The 17,644-nt window shown below is 38.4% G+C and overlaps 1 protein-coding gene across 7 annotated transcripts in view; it reads right to left on the bottom strand.

Annotated features, from left to right (window-relative positions):
• Positions 1-212: 212 nt before the first annotated feature.
• Positions 213-17,644, bottom strand: part of OTUD7A (OTU deubiquitinase 7A) — a 154,520-nt gene continuing 137,088 nt past the window's right edge. For 6 of the 7 annotated variants that reach the window (XM_069798019.1, XM_069798017.1, XM_069798020.1 and 3 more), the window contains 5 exons: positions 11,714-11,841; positions 10,706-10,855; positions 4,059-4,173; positions 3,728-3,812; positions 213-1,756 (listed from right to left, as the gene is read on the bottom strand). In XM_069798019.1, the coding sequence (XP_069654120.1) occupies positions 323-1,756; positions 3,728-3,812; positions 4,059-4,173; positions 10,706-10,855; positions 11,714-11,841 (1,912 nt within the window). In that variant the 3' untranslated portion in view covers positions 213-322. The remainder of the gene's footprint in view (positions 1,757-3,727; positions 3,813-4,058; positions 4,174-10,705; positions 10,856-11,713; positions 11,842-17,644) is intronic. The other variant, XM_069798023.1, reaches the window with a different exon arrangement.

The following is a 17,644-nucleotide window of genomic DNA, read 5'->3' as shown; positions in this document are numbered from 1 at the left end:
TTCTACTACCTGAGTGATGTCAGTGTAAATTCAGGCACCATTAGTAAATTTTTGACCAAACATATACACAGCACTGACAAAGGAGTAAACAACCCTTCAGCTTACCAGTATATGTAAAAAAGACACTGACAAAATGGAAAATAATATTTTTTTATGATAAATTAATCTTATTATTTCCTCATTGCCCCAGAAAAGCGAAAAGCTAGACACTATTTACTCATCAATCCTTTATTCTTTTTTTAAGGATTCCTTTTACTGCAATTCAACACTGTTTACTTTGTAAGTAAGAAAATGGTAAAACTAAGTAGTCACGGAAGAATCCTCAATGCCTGTGTCCCTTGCTTTCTCTCTCCCTGCGCTTTAACTCTTCTTTGTAGCAGTATGAACAGTAATTTTCAGTCTCAGGACGACCATAAAAGGAACAGTTCTCCTTCTTACAGCGGTTCTGCTGGATGGAATATAATGGGCAAACTGTGCTTCTGCCTTGATTTTTATCATTGTTCAACCAGGTCTGAGGAGCATCCTCATCAGCATATTCTAAGCAGTCTCTAATATCGCCGGTATTGAATCCATTTGTGTATGTCTGAGATTTGTGTTCAGTAGGCATGGCATAGCTCAGCGATTCCACTGTGTTCACTGTACGGATACCGGATATCCGGGCTGGGCTATAGCTTTGAGAAGACAGTGATCTGTTTTGTTGGGGATAGGTGGCACAGGTTTTTAAGGTGCCAACCACTGGCTTGTAGGTATCATCTTGGAAGCTCGATGGCTTGGAGTTGACATCATGCAAATGGATGACACTTTGTCTTTGAACAGGTGGCGTATGGCTATAGTGGGCAGATACTGGAATGGGTCCACTTTTCTTAGCACTATTACTAGGTGAAGAAAATGACCCAGGAGTGGGACTAGTGCGATCTTTAAATTTTAAAACCAGCTGAGTTGTATGGCTTTGAGGCAAGACGGGTGATGCCCTATCCTGAGGAGATGTTTCTAACTTTTCTTTTGAATATGCTTCTGGCTCCAGTTTCCTACTAGATGACCCATTCAGTGCAGCCTTTTTCTCAGCATCCTTTCTCTTCTGTTCTTGTTCTGCATTGAAACGCTCCTGTGCACTGGTCAGGTAATAGCCTATCATCTCCTCGTGGAACTGATGCCTATGACTGGTCAAAAGAAGGCCAGCAAAAATAAACTTTCGTTCACCCTGCATGGCAGCTCTCAAAATATTTAGGCTGAGTTTCACATCAGTGCTGTACTTCCATGGATCAGACTGCTTGTCAGAGAAGGATTTAGTGTTCATCTTTTCAATGGGTGAGTTGCTAGCTCTGTCAGTTGGAGATGGAGTGGTCTTTTCAGATGGAGAAGTGCTCGCAGACTGTCCAGATTCCTCTTTGCTCCCTTTTCGAGACTTAGACTTCTTCTCTTTGACTTTCTCTACCGCGTCACCATTTTTTCCATTCCCTGAATTGGCTCTGCTCATTTTGCCATGCACCAGGCCTCCAAGACCACCCATATTCTTTTTCAGTTTAATTCCCAGGGTTTTACTGAGGCTTCCTATTTTATTGGCAACTGAATCCGTCCTGGTTTTGTCTTTATCTTTCCTCTGTTTGTCCTTTTCTTTTTCTTTACTGTTTTTGCCATTATTGCCATTGGAATTACTACAGATGGAGTCTCGGTCCGAGTCCATTGAGTCAGCCAGAGACTGAACGTCTTCCCCAGCTGAAGCTGTAGGGGATTCTGGTTGAGCCAAAGGGGCCTGCTATGGAAAAGTAATTATAATTAGATACAGCAAAATCAGCTTCATACAGGGTCTTGGTGCAAAACCAACCCCAAATCCAACATAGATTTTAACACTGATTTTAAATGTACTTTTTAATTTATGCACTGACATTTTAGACTTGTTTCTTCACCAAATAAAACTTATTTGGCTGTGCTGACTACACATCTTGCTTGTTCCTACAGTAGCTTTTGGCTCATTTCAAGCAGATTTGTAGAACAGAGGTCAGTCATTCAGAGGCTCTGTGAAAATCAGTGTCTGAATAATGGAGCGATGTGAGTTAGTGCTCCTGTTGCAGGGAAGGCTGCAGCTCAACCTCCCTGCTTGTGTTGACCAGCTAAGTGGCTGGCCAGCATACAGAGATCAGCCATTCAGTAGGAAGCATCTACAATACAGGCTGCCTCTCAGCCAGGGGGGGAGACAGAGAGCACGGAAAGAAACTGATAATATCGTGATGGAAGGGAAATGAGGTTCTGCTGAAAGCTGTGAGGGGGATGCAGCACACAAACCTGTATGTAGCAATACTTCAAAATTCATTATGTTCAACAACCAACTTATTTAAATTGATTTCTTCATTGTTCAGGTCTCTGGTGCATAAAAATCAAAGGTTCAATGCACCAGAGCTAAACAACTTGCCTGAAATATTAAACTTCAGCAAGCAGACTGAGGAATACAATGAGGTGTATTCATTCTTATTGGAAATACAATCCAGATAAAACTGGTGTCAGAAGTCTGAGTTCCAATTTATATTTTAGGTAAGGTGATAAAACATCTTTCTTGAAAATGCAATAATGAGGACCCTAGGATACTTTAAAATGTGGCTTTGTTCATTTCCTCCTGCAAAACTTAGTCTTGCTTTCAGGCACCATGAAGCTAAAATGTGCTAGATATAAATATGAAACATTTAACTAACCATAATGATTCAGAGAAAGAGGAAAAAAAAATAGAAAAAAAAAGCTCTGGAGATGTATGTACTTCCAGTAGAGAAATGCATGCCTACTTCTTGTCCCTGGGTACTTAAATGTCCTCTCTCTCTCTGGAATCCCTGAGCACTACACCACCCAGTCAGGAGCAGAGCTGTTATCTCCACTTGGCAAATGAGAAAATGAGTGCTAAAGTGACCTGACCATGCTCATGGGGCAAGTGTGAAGCAGAGGGAGGTAGCCCAGGTCCCACAAGTTTTAGGCTCACAGCTTACAACTACAGGACCATTTTGCCTCTCCTTTTTCTGATGTGGTAGCTACCACTGTAGAAACCATAGAAAAATGGATGTTTCCCCTCTTGCAGCATGTTAAATGCTTTCTCCTTTTGTGTTCTGTTCCTCCTTTCAAATCCCATCTGTGTAGGCTGTCTAAATCACCTCCATCCTCTCCTAGCAACCTTTTGCCTCCAGACTAACCCCTCAATCTATTCAATGTAATTTGCAGAGAAATTTGCAGCTGACTAGATGTCAGCTGGGCATGGTTCTAAAATAGCTTTCTGAAAGAACCAGGCTCCAGTTCACTGCCAGTCTGTGGACTTTTGTCAGCCACTCTAAACTGGGAGCTGTCCAGGGGTGCAAATGTATTCTCAGAAAGAGAAAGGACTTGGGATTGGTGACCTAACAGTGGCATTAGGAGAGCAAGCCAAAGTTCTGAGAAAACAATGGTGAGAAAAGGTCTCTTTTAAGGTTTTTCTGAACTACACGAACTACTGAAATAAGTAACAGAAAGATTAAGCTAGAAAATACATTTCAGAACAGAGTATGAGTTGCAAAAGATATAAAAGCAACTGTGTTATTAAAACTACTAGACAAATCTATAAGCCTGATTGTAATGACAATGAGCCATGAGTGACTTGTCCCTGCTGCTAGGACACTGAGGTGTTTCCAGGCAGCTGGCCAGTCCCTACACAACACCCTGTTGTGCCTTGTATCTCTCATCTTGTTTAGACCGACGTGGAAGTTTACCTTACCCGTGTCTCAGATGGTATGCGTATCCATGTTACATTCATATAGCTGTGTAGAAGATTAAGCTTTGCCTCAAGAGACAGAATCAAACTAAGGATGAAAAAAGAAGGGAACAAACAGTCAAAAAGCCTGAAAGAAAAAGCAATACTTCTTAACAGGGAGAGATGTAACAGCAGCCTGAATTGTGACTGTCAGCTGGAGACCCACCCACGTCTTCTCCCATGTAACCAGAGAACATGAACAAAGCCCTCTTTGTGAGCAGTTCTCCCAATACTTCAATCAGGTATGGCTCAAGACATTTTACTGCTTAACACTAAAGTTACAGAAAGGTCTTACTTGGCCAGTCTGGTGTTATCGTTGTCATCTTTTCCCCACTCCCAGTCTTTCCCAGGATCGACCGCAAAGTGCAAAGGCAGTAACTTGTGTTCAGAGTCAGTCAGAGGGATCACCGCTAAAGGAGAGAAGAAACAAGGATTTTGGTGGGGGGAACAAAAACGATTAAAAAAATGATTCAGCTGTGAAAAGCAGCATAACTGGTTGAAGAAGAAGGGCAGAATTTGAGTGTGCTGCAGAACTGTCTCATCCAGAGCACCACAAATGATTTATATCGGGCTCCATTTCCCTATTTTGATGTTTGTGCAATAGAAGAGGAGAGGGAGAGGTTAATACACTGATTGCTCGTGGAGTGAAAGACAGTCACCTGTGGAGGAGGGGAGACCTCTGGGAGAACAAGGTTGCCATTCTGTAATGCACAATAAACATTTCCTGGAGACAGAGCCATTAGAATAGCAGAAAGCAATAAGAAGTTGAAATATTCCTGCCTGTCTCACACAGATGCACATACTTGTTAATTATTTTGTCTTTTCAGTTTAGTACCTTTTTGTTTTCCACTGTCAAAGAAACAAAAATATATTGATAACAGCATTAAGAAACAAAGCAAAATGCAGTTACAGCAACTTCGGACTCAAACTGTGAAATAACATAATTGAGGAGCATAGATTAACATATATATGGGTTAAGAGGTCAGTTTGAGGCCTGTCTTGAGTGTAGTGAAATGACTATTACTGCTGTTATGTCCCAGCATTACTGCCTAGCTGTTTTGGCTCTTTCTGTCCTTTCCCCTCTCTGCTAGGGCTCTGCCTTCTGACACATATCTTAATGACTCTGCCTTATACTCAGCACGCAGGGACTGCACTCTGATTTTACAGACTGTCTATCATTCATCAACAGCAAGAAACTAAGAGAAAAACACTCTCAGCTTTAATTAAAGCCAGCAATTTGCTTCCATTTCATCGGAAAAAAAAAAAAAAAGGTGTTGCGGGACTGGGTGGGATCCTCAGCATGGTGCAGGTCACTGCTGCTCCTCTGACAACCAATCAAGGAATTTAATTTTCTATACTAGAACCCTTAAGGACTTTGCCTAGGTATTCATTCCAGCAAAGCCAAGGGACAAGGAAACCTGGAGAAATCACCCGAACACCATGGCACTGAATTATTGAAAACTGATTGCACTTAGTGGTTATATGCTGTTTATAATATTTTCTGCAGTTCAGAAAACATACGTTGTCAAAACAAAGGTACAGCATTTTTGGTCAAATATTTTTCCTCACCTAGCAGAATGCAGGAAATTTAATCTGCATTTTAGATTAACATGTTGAAGCCAGTATTTGATTCAGACAGTTTGACAACTGCAGAAAGTATATATGTATTTTCATCTTTGCAGACTGGAAATAAAAAGGTCAAATCTCTACAAATTTTGTGGAAACGTTGCCCCCTACTGCTTATAGTTGGTAATTCTTGAACTATTTTCCACATATTAACTGCAAATATAGTATAGAACAGCTGGAGATTAATCAACTTCAGTTGCAGATACCGCTGTAAAATGCAAGCACAGAAATTAATATTGTAAGATAATTTAGCTCCTTAAAAAACTCAATGAGAATAAGTAGCAGAGACTCTAACTCTAAAGTTCAAAATACACTGTAAAGCAAGCTCCTGAAGCACAAGAACATAAGAAATGTACAGCAGAGTTGACAACTGAACACACTTTTTAACACTCGTTGGTGTAATACGAGGGCTTACCCTGCTGCATTCAATGAAATTATTGCATCAAAGGGGTGGGAAGAGTTGACAACTGAACACACTTTTTAACACTCGTTGGTGTAATACGAGGGCTTACCCTGCTGCATTCAATGAAATTATTGCATCAAAGGGGTGGGAATAACTGAGAACACAATTAACTGATCATGTTTCCCAAGGAAAACACATACTCTCCAATTAACTGAATTACTAGCAGGTACTGACTGGATTTACAACTGACCTTACAATGCAACGTATCAGCTGTTTAAAGGAAGAAGGCAACTTAGAAAAGACCAGCATTATAAGTTTACAACACACTACTTCCACTTCTGGTAGCACCTGACCTTACAGGTACAGCCTGGTAGAGAACTGGGAATGTGATCCTGAGGCAGGTGATGTTGAGAAGTGTGGACCAAAGAACTGTCACCAAGAGTTGAATCAGTCTCTTTGGGATATAAACCTCAAAAAGCAAATTTGAGTTTCTTTTCTAAGGACAGATTGAAACTAACTAGTTTTCACATAGTTCAATAAATGATCATTTTTATAAACAAATTTTAAAGGAATCCTTTTTAAAGCTGGCTGTTTCTACTGATACTGAAAATACACCTATTAAAAATGTTTAGTGATACTCAATTTTATTGAAATCTTAATATTGAAGTACAAAACAAAGCTTAGAGCTGATTGCCCATAGCATGTCACTGTTCTCTTAACTAATGTACACATTATGACACATACTGTCTCCTTCTTCACACAGAAATTTGTTAACTATTATTTTTCAAACTCTGAGTTGAATGGAAACTGTATACTCATTCTAAGGGATAGTCTGAAGTTGCATGAAGCTCTACCATCTTCATGCAAAAATTATCTGCTAAAGTAATGGAGTTTTAAAATTCTACCTTCACTGCAAGAGTTTTCCTCTCTCTTGGGGAATTCTGTTTGATAGCTGGGGTTTCTTGTAGGATTTCCCCACTTTTCCTGACAGAAAAGTATTTTAGTGTTAGGACTGCAAGCAGGATCCATCACATTCATTTCTAAAGCAAACCCAACAGATTGTAGCACCTTCCTGATGCCCAGTCACAGCAGAGTTTGCAACTTTGATGAGGTAGTTTGGTTACACTTGGTTTTGGATGCTCTGTAGCTGAAACCACACTATTTGAAACTCAGTCTACAACTCCTAATGCCAACAGATAGGATACGTCAAAAGTAACACCAGCTATTTTGTCCACTGCACTTTTAAGACATACAGCAAGGACTTCCATGCCATTCCTCAGTTGGGTGTATTGCCTTCTGTGAAGTCACAATGTTTCCTAGCACTCATCTTCATGCCTCAAATGTCATTATTAATCTTCTATAAAGAAGAATACTTTAACTATTTCTGAAAATACTAGTCAAATAAAATGCTGACACAGATACTGACATACTGCTCTTAAAAACCACTGTCACACCTCTCACACTCATTACTGCAAACTGATTGTGGGCAGCCATTTCACTGCTGATTGACTGTCAAAGCATGGGACTATGGGAAGCTCTAAGTTCAATGAAGCAGTCTTAGAGGCAGTTGAGAGCTGGTCTTTATTTTCTATGAACAAAGATACAAAACACCTGCATAAATATAGCCTGCATGAATACAGAAGTATTCACAGATTTTTAATCAGATGTTGTGGATTTCAAAACAAGAGGGCCTTCAGTAACCATCAGAATGCCAGCTATGTGCTGGTGAAAAGAAGATGTGTCAAAATGTGTTTTAAATCCTCTCTAGACGAGAGGATGTTAGCATGTTTTCTCTCTTTATATACATTTATAGTAGTGCTCAAAATGATCTGATAAACAACTATATGCCAAAGCAGAACTTCAGGCGTTCACATCAGCATTTACTTGACCACACATATTTCACAAATATAGGACATACTGTCTCCTCCACAAGAGAGCTTCTCAGCAGCTTCAACATGTATGTATGTACATGCAATAGTCAGACAGCTTCAGATGCTGCTCCTGACATCTGGTTACATGGTTAGAGTACAAACCCTATGAGTTGTGAATGGCCTGGCTATCAGAGATGCTCCTTTTAAGAAGTTGTAGAGCTCTCAGCTACATTCTGATAGTTCAAAATCTGGCCATGTACTGTGTGGCATCTGTGCCATTCTTTTCTGACTCTAACAATTGTGGCTCTCCCTTCCTCTGTGCCAAAGCTGCCAACATCTCTATGCTGACAAGTACAAAATATAGGCATTATTAGAGCATCCTTGTGCCAATCTATTTCTTGTCACAGCATTGGAAGAACAATAGCAATGCTGTGGTTGCTGTTAGACTGCTGCAGTCTCTAACAGCAACCAGCCTGGCAGCTGAAAGCTAAAGCATTCCCTTCATCCCCAACTTAATGCCAAGTGCTCTCTGCTGCTCCACAGAATTGAAGCCTGTGTGTTCAAGGCCCTGCAGTAAAACATGTAAAATCGGATCATACAAAAAAAATACTATTTTGATTCAACAACCCTTGTAATTAACCTGGATGAACTTATACATGAACAAAGCCAATATTTAATGTTACTGATGCTGTGCTGGATATTTGGTAGCTTTTTCTCTCCCAGTACCTTTCCTGTGTGACTGCATGTGTAGGAAAATCCAACAGAAAGACAGCTTCTAACCACAAGAAGTATATTAAACATTATTGCTAGCACTTGTGGAAGAAATCGAATGTATGACCTTGTTATCAAACCCAAGATCTTGCAGTGTGTAATTAACAGGAATACCCGGCTTGTAATATTAGGAATATTTCAGTAGGTGGCACCACTGAATACTTTAACACATACTGAGACGTAGGGTCAGAGCAGCTGGACAGTAGTTTCCCTCACTACCTTTCGTCAATCCTGTCACTTAGAGGATGCCACAATCGCAAAAGGTTTGGTGCGTGGTGGTTACTCTATCTGCAAAGTTATTGTAGATAAAGTTCTGTGTATTCAATCAAACTACTTATGCACATAAGACCTGTGATAATGAAGTATTGTATGAATGCAGGTAGACATGCCTGAAATAAATGAGGTTACTATCAGTCTACTGATATTATTCCAATCCCAATTGTTAGAAAGGAAGAAATGGACTCTGCCTACTCCAGAAATTGTCTTGTTTCACCACCAACAGAACTCAGACCTAAAAAGGATCAAGACCAAAGACATGGAGCCATGACAACAAGACAACTCTACAATTTGTAACATAGACTTATATGCAGGAGCTGCTAACTTAATAGCATGCTGACATTACAGTCCTGGCTGCAGTGTATCATCAGCAATCATCAACAGTGAAACAGTATCCTTAAAAAAGCTCTCCAAAACTTTGTCTTAATTCATATCACATTACTGTATTAAAATGGTATGAATTTGCTTTGCAGACTTTCATTTCTCACAAGGTGTTTCACATTATACCTCAGTGTACTGCTTTGGAAATGGTTCCTATGTGAAAAGCATTTTCCTTAAGGGCCGCTTTTCTACAGATTGAGGGCTGGAAGGCAGCTGCAATGTCCCACTGTATAATGCAAAGGCCAGACCTATTGTCAAGCACCTACTACAAATCCCTGAAATAGCTATGTGCCACTGAAGGCTGAATTGTTGGACTGGATTGATTTTCCCATTGAATATGTGACATCTAGATCAACCTTTTTATCCATTTCTGTCTTATGATTCAGTCTCCTCTTCACCAGCACAGTTTGCCAATACCACATGCAACCCTTTGTAGAGTGTTTCCCATGTCACACAACCTCATGTAGAAAACTCTTTGCTCCTTCCAAGGATGACTTAACTAGATGTCAAATTCTTGCACGAAGATGTCTACAACAAAATCTTGTTTGAGCATTTCTTTCCTCCTTTGCATCATTTTAATGAACACCTTGCTCTCTACATTGCACAGCTACAGCATGCTGACTGTCTCATAAGCATGGAAAATGCCCTATACATCCAAAACCAGATGAAATGCAAATAGGGTTTGGAAATTAAATGAAGGCTATTTAGTTGCCTCTAAACTACTCTCTAGGAAGGAGGACTAAATGAAATTCACTCAGGAGATCTCAAAAACCAGCACACACTCCTTGTTTACTTTACAGGTATATGCATTTGTAAGGGATTTAAAACACCTCTGCAGTGTCATCAGGCAAAAAAAAAGGAGGACTCATACCTAACAGCAAAACTCCACTGAATTTTTCTGAAGCCTCACCCTGTTTTTGGCAAAACTCTTTTCACTTCCCCACAAAAGGAGTAAAGACAGATAGGAATTCATCTCACAGCTTTCTATTATTAAGCAAACAGGTCTTCCAAATAAGGGCAGTTATAGCTAGCTCCTAGGCTACTGATGCAAGAACAAATCCAGTCCTGAAGCTCTTGTCACTCCAAATCCCATGTCCAGGAAGCTCAAACTTCACACAGAAATATCTGGTCAGACTTTGTTGTCACTGTTCCGAAGTAAAACAGAATACAGCAAGATGATAAGACAAAAGCATTTCGACTACATGTTTTTAAATGTGAAAAGTACATTTAGCACACTAGAAGAGATATTTTTCCATTACAGGAGTTTTCAATAGTAATCTGACTCACAATCTTCTAAACACTTTACCAACTCATATTAACAAAGGCCTTCAAGAACCCAGAAGCACAGTAGGTAACTATGACTATACCTATTTACATATATGGAACTGACACAAAAGGTTTAAGTGCCAAAAGCAGTGATAGCACAAGGATTAGGACTGAAGAATTCTTGGCTCCCAGTCTCGTGATTAGACCACTTAAACTCCTAAGAATGCAGCAATAAAATTTAGTGGATATTGTTTCGTTTCTAATAGAAAAATATACCTACAGGTAGAAGAAAGTACTTTGTGCATTGCATTTAGTATATACCCTTGGGTTGCTGTGTTTATAGCATACCTTGTTCTCTCTGCTGATCTTTTTGTTCCATGGAAACAAGAGCAGAGAAATGGGCCTGATCATAGGCTAGCACAAGAGGTGAGCAATGGCATCTGTTAGGTAGAACTTCAAGTGGTAAATAAATTCCTCCAAATGGTATAGGTGCAAATGCTGTAAAGAAAAGTGAGATTTTTTTTTTAAAACTATGTCAAAGAACAGACAATAATCTTGGTTCTATTGTATGTAACAATTGTGCTAATGTTACTTGTAGGAATGGTAATTACTACAAGTAATCACTACCATTACTTATAGTTCACAATTTGAAAGGAAACTGCAATTACCCAGCACTTTCCTGTGGAAGTAAATTTCTGTAAAACTCCATCATGTGTTTAAAATCCCCCTCTAATCAACCAAACATTTCCCTTTAGTTAAACATCATACTATCCTTAATTAGTATTCTATTAGTTCATGGTAAAAAGTGAGAGAGATTAATTTCATCATTCAAGTCCTGCTCAGACAGCTGTCCAGCTGGCTCCACATGTGGATCTAACATTTGTGTGCTCACATGTGCAAAATGAACATAACATTCTAGAAAATTCTGAATGGGAGGCTGCAAAGGAGTTAGTAAAAACAAAAAGCCAAGATATACACAGTTAAAATTCAGTTTTTCAAAGTCAGATTAGATTGATTTATGCAGAGTTTTATGGGGCACCAAAATAACACAGCAAAATTAGAACCTTGTTAACCTAGACCAGTAAGAAGTGTATTGTGCTCTGTAATTTGGTGATTATTAAGTTAATAGTAAATATCTAGGATAAACAGATTTTCAGTGAGACTTACATAATTATCCTTTATTTATTACTTTTATCTAATAGAAATGGATTGAGTATAATTCTGCTCTTTTTTTTTTCCTCTCAGAAAAAGGCAGCAGCTATCCCATAAACACTCAGATATGCTACAGTTGGGTCTTTGGTTTGACGATTGATTCAGTTTACATAGGTGCATAAATTTCTAATGAAAAACTCTTACCTTCTCCCCCTGAGTCTCGTAACATTGTGTCTGCTACTACAACAATAGGTCTTCTCAAAATATGGGCTAAGACAAAAACATGGAACTCTTCTAAGCTCTCATACACTGGATCTTCTGAATTATCAACTCTGGAAGACACAGCATTGAAACTTTTTGAACCAACTTGAACCAACCATTGAAACTTTAGTGAACCAACACATCGCAGCAGCTATTTCTTCCTTGTCACTCATATTCCCACTCTTCTGAAACACATATTCCAATTACTGAAATAGATGAGAAACTGGAAAGGAAAACATATTTTTGGAAATAAAATAATAGCAACAGAGAAAATGTTTTAACTTGCAGACTCCACACTAGTTTAGTAGTCCACAAAATTCATTACTTTCTGATATTGTTTGGTAGCCTAATGGGAATAAAAAAGGTAATTCTTAGCCAAGCTCCTGGTGTAAATCTGCTTTTGTCACAAAAATCATAATTTCATGTGACATCCTTGGCACCTAGACTCTACAATGAAAGGTAAGTGTTTTTCTAGTTCTGCTAAACAAAATACAGGTGAGTTTACCTTGGCAACGTAAGAAATATTGATGTCAGCTTGAGCAGGAGTAATTTAATTTACAAAGTTGTCAGCTTTTTTTTCTTTGATGATTACCAAAACATTTTTTTTAAGATGGGGAGGGGTACCTATGTAAAGAACTGGAGATTCATTTTGCTATTAGATTTTCCAATGAGATGAATCTCATCTACTTTCAGACATCTAAAATCAGAAGTCTAAGCATTTCACCTTGACCACCTCTACAGATAACAAAAAAAGATAGGCGCGTCTGGAATAGGATCTTCCCTCTCCTCTTAAGCATTTGCCCAGAGATGAGATGAAAATTATCATTTCTCTTTACAGACTACAGAAGGAATCTAGGTCAAGATGTAGTTAGGTGAGACAAGGCCAAGCATTTTTGCCAGTGGAGCTTTGTGTTTCAGAAAACACAGAAAGAATCAATACAATTATCTTATATGGTAGGAGAGCAGAACATAAAATTCAAACAGTAAGACAGCACTACGGAGAAACCCAAGTCTTTTGTTTACATTGGCCTTCTACAGGTCTGATCCAAATACCACAGGAATTAATGAAAGTCTTTCCATTCTCTTCATCTAGCTGGAGCAGATACAGAGCACTTCAAAAAGTGAAGAGATGATTTCATTTTTAGATTAAAATAAATGTTTAATTGAGCAGTATTCCACAGGTCTAAAGAGAGTTAATCCTCAACCAGCTCCACAATGAGCAAGTAATTTAAGACAAAGACAAAAAAGTGCTGTTCTTGGAAGGAATTTTAAAAAAATAAAAAATCAGTGTAAAATATAATTGGAAGACAATTTGAGCACTTGAAGAGTCTTTTGTACTCTGAAAAGTTGTTTTTTCCTTTCAAACTGTTGATTCGAACTGTTACAGAATATACACTTTGGAAAAAAAAGTATTAAATCCATTATTGTCCTGGTTTCAGCTGGTCTAGTCTTTTCAGTCTTCCTAGTAGCTGGTACAGTGCTATGTTTTGAGTTCAGTATGAGAAGAATGTTGATAACACTGATGTTTTCAGTTGTTGCTAAGTAATGTTTAGTGTAAAGTCAAGGATTTTTCAGTTTCTTGTGCCCAGCCAGCAAGAAGGCTGGAGGGGCACAAGAAGTTGGCACAGGACACAGCCAGGGCACCTGACCCAAAGTGGCCAAAGGGATATTCCATACCATGTGACATCACATCTAGTATAGAAACTGGGGGGAGTGGGAGTGGGGGGATCGCGGCTCGCAGACTAACTGGGCATCGATCGGCGGGTGGTGAGCAATTGCATTGTGGATCATTTCAATCCTTTAATTATTACTGTTGTCATTTTATTAGTGTTATCATTACCATTATTCTTTTCTTCTTTTCTGTTCTATTAAACCATTCTTATCTCAACCCACGAGTTTTACTTCTTTTCCCAATTTTCTCCCCCAATGCACTGGGTGGGGGGAGAGCGAATGAGTGGCTGCGTGGTGCTTAGTTGCTGGCTGGGGTTAAACCATGACAATTATCTTTACTTGGTGAAAATGCCTTTCAACATGTAGTTCTCCAAAACATGGGTATTAAGTGGTAATATCCTGACAGTATGATGCATTGTGTCAAAACCATGATAATTAGTCCTGAATTTCAAACGTGGCCAAAATGAATAAATTACCTATTGAAAGAATTTGACAAAGACAAGTACACACAATATGTTTTAAAAAAAATGAGACTGAGCTATCCCAGTCCTATCTGGGATGGTTGCAGCAGTTTCTGTTCTATTCATAATCTGATGTCTGAAAGACATAAGCAATGACAGAAGACAAAGAAAAAATGAATAACAGGATGTCTATTAGAAAAGATATCTGGTTGCAACAGGAATATCAGAGAAAACTCATGTTAGATTACATAATTACTACTACCTAGAAGAACACAGAGATAAGACGCGGTAGAAAGCCAAAAATGTGTACAACACATAGAGCAAGATCTGTAATTTTTTCATGTCAGTACTAAAAAGTTACAAAGCACCCCGGGAACTAGTCCCTGTAAAATTCATCTACAGCCTATACATCCATTCCCAATAGCATCAAGTGTCACAAATTCAAATTTAACACCACAAATCAATAGCATTAAACCATCATGTACATATAGAGAGGCAAATCCTTAGAATATAATCTATGGACTAAAATTCTTAAGTTCCTTAAAATACATTTGTGCTATCCTATTCATCTGAATACATTAGTCTTATTTTCCCAACCTATACAAATTTCAAAGAAACTTTTTCTTCATGCATGAATGTACAAATACAATTGCTAAGTTTGTTTTAAATGTTCTCTCTTACTGAAAAGCTTACAAAATGCACAGTTACATGTTTCATGCCTCAAAACTTTTGACAGCAAGAAGAGAGAAACTTTATGTTAAAGAACATGTGCTACTAACTTCTAGGGATATTCTGTTGATCACTAAATGCAATGTGGTACGTTTCTCCCCAGAAAGGTAAGACTGAAAACCTGACATAAAATTGAGTGACAAATTTAAAAAAAAAAAAAAAAAAAAAAGGTTTTCCAACTAGCATCAGTATGCTTCAAATCCCCACAATCTTCCAGGAAACAGGAATGCCCAGCACCTTTGGAAAGCTAACCTATAAAGTCAATCATTTATGAAACAGATCATTCTTTTATCTGGACTGCAAGAATAAATCTGTTAAATTCCCCACTTCTCTAGCTGAACACTTCCAAGACCTTCTATGACTTCATAAGCATTTTATAGAATTTTTGGTTTCAGTTACCTCCTTTCCTATTTTTCTAGTTTAATGTCATTATTGTCACTATCACATTTTAAAGCTTTGCCTCTGCCTAGAAGATAGAAATAAACACACTATATGGAAGAAGACTGAAAAATGGTAGGGTTGTGGGAAGCAGACGAAAGTAAAGATGATAATTCACAGCTGAGTGCCACTTAAAAATATAATCCACACAGAGCACAGCTTCTGTGAGACATGACAAATAAAGGTGGGCAACATAACCTAGGCACACTCTTAAATGAAGGCAGCAGCTGTCCTCTTATTAGGTGTGCAGAAAACTTCCATAATTAACTGTCATTAATTTTCATTATCTGTATGGGCACCGCTCTAGAATATGTGGGACAAATACAGTAACCTTCTCACAGGTCTGATGGCATCCAGCCCATCCCTGGAACTTTACATTAAAATCTTTCATCCCAACCTAGGACCACAGCAGGATGGAAATTATTAATAGTAGGCTGATGCAGGGGACAAATTCTCTGATAAAGCAATGAGATACCTCTTCTTTCCTGTATCCCTCTTCCTGTTACCCAAACTCGTCAGGAAATTTTTCCTGATGTTCAAACTAAATTTCCCATTTCAGAATTTCCTCTCATATTCCTTACTGAATTCTTCTTCATTGTTGGCTGTGATAGCTTTTCAGCATTTGCACTCCATTATGTCACCCTCAGAATAATTTGTTAGCCCAAAGGAAGTTAGAAGAATCATGTTATTGGCAAGACAATATACCACAAAGATTTCCAGCTATTTTCTCACATTAGGATTTCCAGACTATCAGTCCTAAAGTTTTTCTTCAAATCCTCTAATTATTCCTCATCTCCTAGTTAATGAGGTTTCTAGAAGTGAAAGGCATATTCCAGATGCAGCTGTATCAGAAAGACCTTTATCCCTTTGGTCAGCTAATGGCAAGTCTGACTGCTCATGAAGTTCAAAATTTCACTGGGCTTTTTTACTCTTCAATATCACATCACCAAGTTGCTTGATTCACTATTTATGAACACATTCACACATTTCAAATCCTTCTCTTCTATTACACATCTGTTTTCCATTGCTCATTTTCACAGAATCACAGAGTGGCTGAGGTTGGAAGGGACCTCTGGAGGTGACCTTGTCCAACGCCCCTGTTCAAGTAGGGCCACCTAAGAGCCAGTTGCCCAGCACCGTGTCCAGACAACTTTTGAGTATCTCCAGGGATGAAGACTTCACAGCCTCTCTGGGAAACCTTTTCAATGTTCAATTTTATTTCATCATTGCCAGTAATTCATGTGGGCCATCTTATATTATTTCAGTGCTACTGCTGAGGATTCAGTACAAATTTTCCTAAAGATTAATGAGAATGAAAAATCATCATTAACAAGTATCCATAGCAACCTGCCACATCCTTTGATCCACTTACCATTCCACTTTTTTTCACAGTCCTTTATTAATGCTAACTACATGGCCATGAAAATTGTGAACAAAATAATTTTGTCAATGTAACAAGGAGACAAAGGAAATTTAGGAAACTGAAATTAATTCCTCTGTTCATGTAAAGTTAATTTTTAAATAATGAAATCCACATATTTAAGAGCATATAAATCTGCATTGCAGAATCCTGCTCAACCAGGGCACTCTGACTAAATAATTTGTCTTGATTGTAAGAACAAATTAAAAAAAAGGAAAAAAAAAATTAAAAATCTCAGTCTATTCTACAGGATCACTGATACCTCAAATCCAAACAGAGTGGACACCTACTCAGCACTCCAAAGATATTCCCTCTCTTATGGAAAATCCAATTTGTACTGCAGCCAGTAATGAAAAAACCTCAAAAAGCTGAAATGGGAAAGTCACCTACTCTGCTGTTCCATGTGGCTATCTGCTGTCTGTTCCTCTGTTTTGCCTGTAAATGCTGAGCAAGATCTGTTATCACATCCTTGGATTTCTTTCTAAACAGCTCCCTATGGTAACCTTGCTTTTCTTTCCCATACATACGCTTCAGATTCTCAGTTTGTCCAACAGACTTGTAACAGCTATTCCAAGTTTAGATTAAGTTTCAGGATTCATGCAGAGCAAGAGACCAACGCCTGCAGACAGCTGAGATGTACTGCAACAACATGACAAGTATCAAGTTCTTCAACCTGGTGATTAGGTACAAGCATGAGACCAGAATGAAATCTGAGTTCATGTCTTAGTCTGCCACTATTCCATTTCTGAAACCTTTTCTTTCCCTTCTTAAGAATCCCAAAATTAAAACCAACATACACCACAGCTGCAGCTTACTAGCAAGTACAAATTTCTGCTATAGGTAGGTGTAGGAACCTATCCGTTGATTTCCTTATACAGTATTTCAGCAATTAGCTTCAACTCAAACACAAAAAATTGCACAGTAGTGGGACATCTTCTTTTTCTTCAGGGGAGAAAAAAAAAAAGGTATACTGCATTGACTAAAGGAGATACAGAATGTGAATGTTTCAAGTTCCAATTTTTATTTCTTAGTCTTTAAAAATACCAATACTTTTTTTCTCAGTCAAAAACAATACATAAGAAGCAGTTCTGAAGGCCTATAATAGAAAAGAAAACCTAAATCAACTTTTCCTAGGTAATTTTGGTTTGAATGTTA

The sequence above is a fragment of the Haliaeetus albicilla genome, chromosome 12 (assembly GCF_947461875.1).
Source record: "Haliaeetus albicilla chromosome 12, bHalAlb1.1, whole genome shotgun sequence".
NCBI lineage: Eukaryota > Metazoa > Chordata > Aves > Accipitriformes > Accipitridae > Haliaeetus > Haliaeetus albicilla.
This window is presented reverse-complemented; position numbering and strand designations above follow the sequence as displayed.